The sequence below is a fragment of the Myotis brandtii genome, unplaced genomic scaffold, assembly GCF_000412655.1.
Source record: "Myotis brandtii unplaced genomic scaffold, ASM41265v1 scaffold317, whole genome shotgun sequence".
Lineage (NCBI taxonomy): Eukaryota > Metazoa > Chordata > Mammalia > Chiroptera > Vespertilionidae > Myotis > Myotis brandtii.
In genome coordinates this window covers 596907-607094 of record NW_005362155.1, presented here as the reverse complement: position 1 = coordinate 607094, position 10188 = coordinate 596907, and the positions used below count along the sequence as shown (strand labels likewise).

The 10188-nt window shown below is 42.2% G+C and overlaps 1 protein-coding gene across 1 annotated transcript in view; it reads right to left on the bottom strand.

Annotated features, from left to right (window-relative positions):
* Positions 1-10188, bottom strand: part of XPO6 (exportin 6) — a 90759-nt gene that overhangs the window by 18552 nt on the left and 62019 nt on the right. The window contains exons 13-15 of the mRNA XM_014542951.1: positions 5635-5779; positions 3474-3620; positions 2413-2602 (exon numbers count right to left, since the gene is read on the bottom strand). Coding sequence (XP_014398437.1) covers positions 2413-2602; positions 3474-3620; positions 5635-5779 — 482 coding nt within the window. The remainder of the gene's footprint in view (positions 1-2412; positions 2603-3473; positions 3621-5634; positions 5780-10188) is intronic.

The following is a 10188-nucleotide window of genomic DNA, read 5'->3' as shown; positions in this document are numbered from 1 at the left end:
CCCCCTCCCCGCCCCGAGTGCACAAATTTTTGTGCACCGGGCCTCTAGTCTATAATATAAATGACATTATTATAACAATGTTACACAGCTTGGTTGTGTTATGGTGTTTTGGTTATATATGAGAATATCTTGTTCTCAAAAATAAAGTTTAAATATTCAGGAATAAAGTGCCAATGTCTGCAACTTACTGTAAACAGCTCAGTTAAAAAAGAAAAGGTATGTGTGAGTGGAGAAGAACGCAAATGTGGCAAAGTATTAACAATTGGTGAATCCTGATGAAAGATACACAATTGTTCATTTTCTTATTTTTTCAACTGTCCTGTAGGTTAGAAAAATTTTCAAAGTATAAAGTTGAGTTAGAAAAACCTTTCCAGGCCTTCATTTGGTCACTTGGAGAATGAGGATAATGAGCTATATACCCACAGGACTATAGGGAAGACTAAATGAAATAATGTATATGAAGTTCTCAGCCCACACCTGGCACACAGTACACACTCCACAAATGCTAACTATGTTTTTAATTGTGCTCATTGTGGAAATCATTAAACCTATTCAGCAAATATTTCCAGCACATGGTGGCATCACACTTTCCACCCGCTATGTGAACCATGGCCATACGTCCTGGCCAACAAAATGAGTGGAAATAAGTGTCACTTCTAAGCAAGAGCCCTTCCCAGTGTAACCACAAACTGAAATGGACCCTTCATAAGCCTGGGTTCTAGAATGAGCAGAACCTTCCCAAACCCTGACCCATGCTGGACATGTGGAATTAACATGAAACAAGTGCTTTCCTGCAGTAAGCCACTAAGCTTTGGGGATTATTTCTCAAACATAGCATAACCTAGTCCTAGCCTATGCTGACTGATGTAGGATGTAAGATAAAGTAAGAAAGAAGACCATTAAACTTGATAAAGCACCTTTCTATAGTAGCTGTATGTTACCCCTGAGCAAGTTACTCAACCTTCCCATATCTTAAGTTTCCTCATGGATAAAATCAGGATAATTCACAGTACCTAACTCATAAGGCTGATATGAGAATTAAATGAACGTAAAACACTCAGGATCAGACAATACCAGACGCTGACAGCTGACGCTGGCACAGCCGAGATTTGCTGATGGAAGATCGCTAAGGCAGGCAAGCCCCTATGCAGTGTGCCCTCAGTAATCAGCCATTCATCCAACAAGCTATTTAAAATGGTTACTTTGTAAAGTACTAAAACTGGTGAGATTTAAGAGTTTTTCTTTTCTACTTTACACTCTTCTAATATTTCTTTTTATTTTCTTTATTGATTAAGGTATTACATATGTGTCCTTATCCCCCCACTGTCCCCCTACCCCCCTAATATTTTTGAACAATGAACATATGTTAGTGTTCCTAATTATAAAAGTAATGTTTTTTAAACGATGAGTGTTTATCATTTCTAACATTTCACATAGCATTTTTGTTAACATTCTATAAATAATGTTGCCCAATAATGTCCCATTGTTTTCTTATTGTGAAAACAGACTGCATTTTTAAGTAATTATTTCAGGAAGATTTTTCAGAGAAATCTGATACCTTCTACTGAAACTATTGAGTTCTCTTGATTCATATTTTTCTGCCTCTTTAATATAAACAATCAACTAAAAGTGCCATTTGTGAAGATACCAAGCTCTTTCAAAGCCTCTGAAATATTTATTTGGAGAAAGGTTAACGACAGTTTCAAGTAATTCTTAAACTCTTTCCCCCAGTGTGTATAGATGAATTGCCCTGCTTGCTTATGCAACTATCTGAAATGGATCAATATACTGCAGGATTTTTTTTTTAGCCACAGCCCTTCAATAAACATTTTCCTTATTTTTTACATTTTAAGCAAGAGAAGGGGCCCAGCTGGTGTGGTTCAGTGGTTGAACATTGACATATGAACCAGGCGGTCGTTCAATTCTTGGATCAATATACTGCAGGATTTTTTTTTTAGCCACAGCCCTTCAATAAACATTTTCCTTATTTTTTACATTTTAAGCAAGAGAAGGGGCCCAGCTGGTGTGGCTCAGTGGTTGAACATTGACCTATGAACCAGGAGGTCATGGTTCAATTCTCCATCGTGGGTTGCCAGCTCAATCCCCAGTAGGGGGCATGCAGGAGGCAGCCAATCAATGATTCTCTCTCATCACTGATGTTTCTATCTCTCTCTCCCTCTCCCTTCCTCTCTGAAATCAATAAAAAACTTTTTTTCTTTTTCTTAGAGAGAGAAGGGGCACCCTGCATTCAAGAAACAGGTCCAGTTGATGTGTTCACTGAATTCACAGGTCAGAGGGTTATACCCCAAGTCTGACTCAGGAGCCTCGGGTGCAAATCCCATCTGCCACAAAGGAAGGACAATGCCTGCCCTACCGATCTCCCTGGGATGTCCCTGCCCAGGGGCCACTTACTATCATCCAGGGGCATCTTCCTCTGAGAGGCGACAGCAGTGGGTTTCAGGTTGCGATAGTCCCGGGAGAGTGCGAAGATGAGGTTGGCATGGTTGACGGAGCGCATGGGCCACTGCTGCTCACTCTCTGAGAGGTTTGCACATGGAAGCAGCAGGATGTTGGAGAGGGCTCGGCACACCAACACCTGAGCCTGGAAGAGACCCCAAAGGCATCCATGATGAGAAGTTCAAGAACAACAGTCTTTAGCACCCACTACACACACTGAGCTCAGGCTCCAGGCTCCTTTCTGATAACCTGTACCTGGGGCTTTGGTCCAACTCTGAGGGAAGCCTGGGAGGAAAAGAAAGTGAAGCAATAACACCAATTTTGGATCTAGCACAGCCGAGGGCCAGCCAGTCTCAATAATTACTGTGGTCCTGGAAGCATCGCGGACCAGACCCTGGATCTCACCAGTCTCTCTGCTGCTGGCCTCTGACACCCTCGGCAGCGCTACTCGGAGCAGGCTATTACTAGTAAGAGGGTGCTGGTCCGAAGCAATTCGTTCATATCCAGGTGCCCTTAACCTAACTGCTGTGACCCCCCCTCTGACTCCAGCCTTGTTTGTTTGTTTCTACACGTCTAACCTGAGCTTCCTAGGACTTTAAGAGAATATACTTATCTGAGGCATCTCAACCCTCAGAAAACAAACATGTAACAATAAAAACAGACTGTTTAAACCAAAAGAATGCAAAGGCTCTCACAACACCAGCTAAATCACTAGCTCTCAAAGCAACATAAGCCTCATCTCAATAAATAAGTTAAAAAAAAAAAAAAAAGCAGCACCAGCTCTGTCCCTAGGAGGCACTTTTTTATGTCTGGATCCACACACTGACTGCCATGATGGGGAGGACGTGACAAGAGAGCAGTAAGGCTGTGTCCGTGCCGCACGTGTAAGAAAGCCGTCTGTGGTGGCCTGGCCTGTAAGCTCCGGGTGCAGAAAGAATGGCCAGACTCTTCTTCCCCAGCCTCCCTGAGGCTGAGCCGCACCACTCCAGTGACTCCAGGGTAACCCTGGGCCTCACCTTGTCAACAAGTCGCTGAGCAGAGGCATCGGTGATTCTGTTGAACACTTTCTGCACTGAGGGGATGCTGATCAGAAAGATGGGCCTCACAGTGGTGGCCAGTGAAACCAGCAGGTGGCACGCAGATAGCAGCAGCTTGTCTTGGACCTGAAGAGGGAAGAGGACATGGCAGCTCACTGTATCCCCTGAGATTGTATTAGAAGAACCTTGATGAGGCAGCCACAAGCTAAATATAGTTCTTGGCTGCCAAATTGTACCACATCGGCTCTATCTCAAAGGAGCTTTCCTATGCTGATGCCCATCACAAAGGCATCTTCTTGCCCCAGCTGGTTTGGCTCAGTGGATAGAGTGTCCGCCTGCAGACTGAAGGGTCCAGGTTCGATTCTGGTCAAGGGCACATGCCCAGGATGTGGGCTCAATCCCCAGTAGGGGGCATGCAAGAGACAGCTGATCAATGATTCTCTTTCATCACTGATGTTTCTATCTCTCTTTCCCTCTTCCTTCCTCTCTGAAAATCAATAAAAATAGATTTTTAAAAAAAGAAGAAATTCCAATAACATTCTTTTTTTTAAAAAAAAAAAGGCATCTTCTTTACCATGCCCACAGCTCCTGCCTTCCAGCTAGGATCATCATCTCCAGTTCCTCCTGTTCATAGTCACCGGCATCTTTGAACTCAGGGAACCATTTGTTCACTATCAACTCTTAAATCTCATGGCAAGCTCCTTGGCATTTCATTAAAATAACTGCAGACTATTCATCTCATTCCTCTTGCTCCAACCAAGCCAAGATCTCTCTCCACCCCCACCTTAGCACTCCATCTATCATGCCAGGTTCTCCTACTTCCTTTACCTCAACATGCCAATCAAAAACTTGATTCAAGTACCATAATGGTACTTTTCAAATTAAAAAAGAAGGAAAACTTTTTGTAGACAAGACCTAATGCTGATAAAACTAGGGTGAAAACCGCATACAAAAGAGTCAAGGACACATAGAATGTTTAGGAAATAAATCCTATATAATGAAAGGGTAATATGCAAATTGACCCCAATGGCGGAACAACTGGTCGCTATGATGCACACTGACCACCAGGGGGCAGACGCTCAATGCAGGAGCTGCCTCCTGGTGGTCAGTGCGCTTCCACAGGGGGAACGCCGCTCAGCCAGAAACTGGCTCATGGCTGGCCAGCACAGCAGTGGTGCCAGGGTTACAGGCTCAATCCCCAATAGGGGGCATGCAGGAGGCAGCCAATCAATGATTCTCTTTCATCATTGATGTTTCTATCTCTTTCTCCCCTCTCCCGTCCTCTCTGAAATCAATAAAAAAATAAAAATAAAAAATAAAAAATGGCAGCTGTCAAACGTCCAGCAATGGCTATTATGAAACATACCCTGTGTGGGGTATTTTTTATAAATTACAATTATAAACACAATAGAAACTTATGGAAAATAATACATTATCCTATTAATAGTGGTACAGAATGCTATGTATGACTAAAACCATAAAAAAAAAACAACAAGCATGTATACCCTCAAATAATGCAACCTGGTCTTGTTGGAGGACAACTTAATAGAACCTATCAAAGTTTACATGGATATAACCTTCAACCCAGCAATTCCACTTGCAGCAACCGATCCTACAAGGATATAATTTCCATCAATAAGGAAATTATAATCTATCCCCACTACAAAACACGGGGCAGTTTGAAAAGCTGAAGCTGCTTTATACATGTAAAAGTCTCCGAAGCATACTGTTAAGCAAAAGCAGCTGTATCTTCAGCTAAATACAGACTTTCACTTGTGTATGTAAAAAGAAACATCTCTGAAGGATACACAACCATGGACAGTGCTTACTGGGGAAAGGGAAATGTTTTGGAGGAAGAGATCAAAGAGTACCATCACATTTCAATCTATAAATTTGAACCATATTTTACTTTTTCACAATAAGTATGTGTTCATGTGGGACTTAGAGAACTAAAAATATAAAGTTATATTTGCATTAAGTGGTTTACAACTAAAAAGGAACATGAAATGGCATGTAGTTATATTTCAGTGATAAGAATGACGAGTCTACTGCTCTGTAATATTTTGATTGGATAATAAGTGGGTACATGGACAAGACAGACTCAGGTAGATGACAGGTGTAGCCTTCGCTGTTTCCAGACCTTGGTGCTGATTAGAGGTGTGACTGCATCCATGGTAGTGGAGATGAGTGTGACAAACTGCTGGGTGTTCTGCCGATGCGCTTCACTGCAATACTGTGCTAACCAGTGAGAGTACGCCTGCAGGGCGGCCAGGGACTGGGCATGCCTGCAAAAAGGAGAGAAGATGCGATGTTAAAGGTTAAAGTCAAGTACATTAGCATTAAGTATTTCCATAGGAAGTAAAAATTCCATCCACTGCATTTACTGTTTCAGGATCTGTCCAACCACATGGAAATCATTTACTTGTTGATATCAAACATAAAAATTAAAACTCATCATCTAAATCTTGCCATCAATGCCCAGAATACAAAAGGCAGTTAGTGAATGTCTATCAGATCTTATTTAATCTTTCTGTGACACATGTGAGCATCCCTGAGAGAATGATAAATAAAAAACAGAACCAAAGAACTTAAGTGATAATGTGCTGACTTTGGGAACTAGTAAAAATGTAACATCCATAGCTACAGACGAGGCTGCAGACAACTACCATGTATTAGAGCTTTGTAAGTAAGCTTGACCTAAGATTCTCCATCAGATCATATGTTCTATCTGGCCATGGGACAACTCAAATTCTGATTTTTCCAATTCTATCTTTCTTTTCCTGTTCATTAGCTGGCATTCTTCTGTAAAAAAGAGCTTCCCCTCCCCATCTTTTTTATATATATATATATATTGATTTCAGAGAGGAAGGAAGAGGGAGAGATAGAAACATCCATGATGAAAGAGAATCATTGATTGGCTGTCTCCTGCAAGTCCCCCACTGGGGATCCAGCCCACAACCCAGGCCTGTGCCCTTGACTGGAATTGAACCTGGAACCTTTCAGTTCGCAGGCTGATGCTCCATCCACTGAGCCAAACCGGCTTGGGCCCCATCTTCTTTTTTAAATCACTGTAGATGCATGGATTCTTATATTCAAGGTTATAACCTATTATCATCTTATTCTTTCTTTATGATCAAATTACCAAGTCCAGCTGGGAGAATCCTTTCAAGCTAATCCCTGTTTCCCTTTCCTGTGTTCCTGACATTCACTGAGCACTTCCCTCCTTACTGACTCAGTAAGATTTTCCAGGATCATCCTGCCCCAAACTCGGAACATTTCTCCAAGGAGCTCTGTTTCTTTTTAGTGGAGAATGTACCTTAGAAACCAAGAGCCTGGATACTAGGGGTAGAGTGCTACTGGGGGTTCATTGCTACTAGGATCTTTCAATGTACAGCACTAGGACAAAGGCATTTTAAAATCAAACTTAGCATCAACAATTACAGGGCAAATTGACCTCAACAACCTCCAGACAAGATACAAGAGGAAGGACACACCACCACCTATGTAGTATTCTTGCTAAAAACGTTTGACCTCAATCTAATACTACAGTGGAAAGACAACTGGACAAATCCAGATTTTTAAGATTTGCTTTAAAAAATAAATTTTAAGGGCTGAATCTCCAAAAGGTCTCTCCCTGCCTCTCTCCATTCCTCTTCCCTGCAACATGCACAATTGGGAAAAGTGTTCTAGATTATAAGAGACAAATTTAATTTGTGATTCATAATTAGTTAGGTTTTAAATAAAAATAAAAAAAGGAAAAGGCATTCCTGGGGAAATGTGAATATGGAATATATATATGTGTGTATGTATTTTCTCTTTCAAAATCTAATACTACTGTGGAAAGACAACTGGACAAATCCAGATTTTTAAGATTTGCTTTAACAAATAAATTTTAAGGGCTGAATCTCCAAAAGGTCTCTCCCTCTCTTCCTGCCTCTCTCCATTCCTCTTCCCTGCAACATGCACAATTGGGAAAAGTGTTCTAGATTATAAGAGACAAATTTAATTTGTGATTCATAATTAGTTAGGTTTTAAATAAAAATAAAAAAAGGAAAAGGCATTCCTGGGGAAATGTGAATATGGAATACACATATATGTGTATGTATTCTCTCTTTCAAAAGTACTACATGATATTGCTGTATCCATGAGTTTTTGACTGTTGATAATCCTATATAATAAAAGGGTAATATGCAAATTGACCCTAACAGCAGACCGACCAGAAAAACTGCTCGACCAGTCACTATGAGACGCACTGACTACCGCTCGGTCGGGACGGCCAACTTCTTGATCCCTCCCCCGGCTGGCAGGCTCCGATCGCCTGGGGAACTGGGGGTGGGTGGTGGCTGTGAGCAGGGCCAGCTGCCGGCATCCAGGGCAGATGGCCCTGATCGCAGGCCAGGCCTAGGCACCATACCTGTGCACAAATTTCGTGCGCCAGGCCTCTGAGGGTCGCCCCACACACAGAGGGTGACCAACGGCGGGGGCAGGGCCAGCGAACAGGCGGGACGGCCAACTTCTTGATCCCTCCCCCGGCTGGCATGCTCCGATCGCCTGAGGAACTGGGGGTGGGTGGTGGCTGGGAGCAGGGCCAGCTGCCGGCATCTAGGGAAGATGGCCCTGATCGCAGGCCAGGCCTAGGCACCGTACCTGCGCACAAATTTCGTGCGCCGGGCCTCTAGTAGTACTATGGTTATGTAAAAGAATGTCCTTGTTACTAGAGGATACATGCTAAAGGACTTTTTGGTGAAGTGACATATTGTCTGCAATTTATTTTCAAATAGATCACACAAAAAATGTATGTGAGCACATGTGTACACAGAGAGAAAGCACAGGTAACAAGGGCAAATGTGGCAAAACATTTATAATTGATGAGTCTAGCTTAAGAGTATAAGAGTTTATTTTATTTTCCTCCTGCAGGTACTAAGTACCTTAAAGTAAGAAAATACAAGTGTTGAGGCCTGGCCAGTGTGGGTCAATAGATGAGAGTCGACCTATGAACCAGGTCACGGTTCGATTCCCGGTCAGGGCACATGCCTGGGTTGTGGGCTCGATCCCCAATAAGGGGGGAGGGTGCAGGAGGCAGCCAATCGATGATTCTCTCTTGTTATTGATGTATCTATCTCTCTCTCCCTCTCCCTTCCTCTCTTTGAAATCAATAAAAACATATAACAAAACAAAAGAAGAGAAAATACAGGTATTGAGAATTTAAAATCCATAGTGACCAGGTAGTTATTTTGTATTTAGAACCCATTGATCCCTTTACTTAAGTTCTGAGTACCAAAAGTAAGGAGGAAGGACATCAGAGTCTGCCTTTTGAGTCTGAGAATTTCAGTCTATCTATCAGATTTGTAGAGCTCTTAGAGGCTGAAGGAAGGGACTTACAACTTCCTGCAATTGTCTAAAAGGTATTGTGTTTATGAAATTAGTGTCTTTCTCAGGAAAAACTTCACAGCTTTCTTTAAATTCTCAAAAAGGAAAGCAATATTTTTAAAAATGTAAACCACCATAGTAAAAAAGATTCTCATTCTATCATTTACCTAATTTGCAGCTCAAGAATGTTCTAGAATAGGGGTTAGCAAACTTTTTCTGTAAAATCCAGTATAAATATTTTAGGCTTTGCAGGCCTTATACCCTGTTCACAACTATTCAATTCTGCCACTGAAGTAAAAAAGCAGCCACAGACAATATGTAAATGGATGGGCATGGCTGTGTGCCAATAAAACTTTACTTACAAAAGCTGGTAGTGGCCTGGATTTGGCATCAAGCCATCATTTGCCAGTCCCTGCTCCAGTCTAGAACAAGCCTTCAGGGCAGTGTGATCTCTGGGATATGGCCCATCTCTCGTTCCCACTCCTCTATCCCAATGATTTTCAAACGATATGCCAAAAGGATTTCTAAAACATGCAACACCTGACTATTTTAGTCAGGGGCGCTGACCTCTTTTCCTTTAGATTGTCAAAAAAAAAAAAAAATGACAACAGCCATCTGGTGTGAATCAAAATTATACTTTTTTTTGTCAGATCAGCAAAATTTTAGTAATTTTAGTAATGTTTATATGTGTCATGAGATGAAAAAGGTTGAAAATCGTTGCTCTATCACTTCTATGTGTCACTTTCCTAATGGCTTCCCACCATCTATAAAGTTTCTCATAGTGTGGTCCATGGATGTCCTGTTTCAAAATCACCCAAAGTCCTTGTGTAACATGCAGATACCTGAGCCTATGCTGTCTTCTGTCATCAGTCTCTGAAGGAATGTGTTCCTCAAGGAACTCTTTTGTACACTGGTTTCAGCTACTGTTCCACAGGAGATTAATGGCATTCAAGGTGTTTCCACTTTAGACTCAACATACCTATCAGCCTCATCTCCCACCACACAAACAGCTCACCACCTCCCGACTGTGTGACTCCCCAACACTGTGTTGGCTGTGCTGTTCTTTCCTCCTGAAATGCTTACTCCTAGCCTCTACTCCCAGCTCGTGTCTGCCGGATGAAGTCCTCTTACTCCAACTACCCCTGCCTCCATGTATACAATCAAACAACCTTTCTCTCTTCTAGGTTTGGAAGTGGGAGTTTCACTCCTTTTCATGGCAGCCACTACTCTTTCTTTTTATCTATAAAACTAGAGGCCCGGTGCACAAAAATTTGTGCACTCGGGGTGGGGGGTCCCTCAGCCCGGCCTGTGCCCTCTCGCAGTC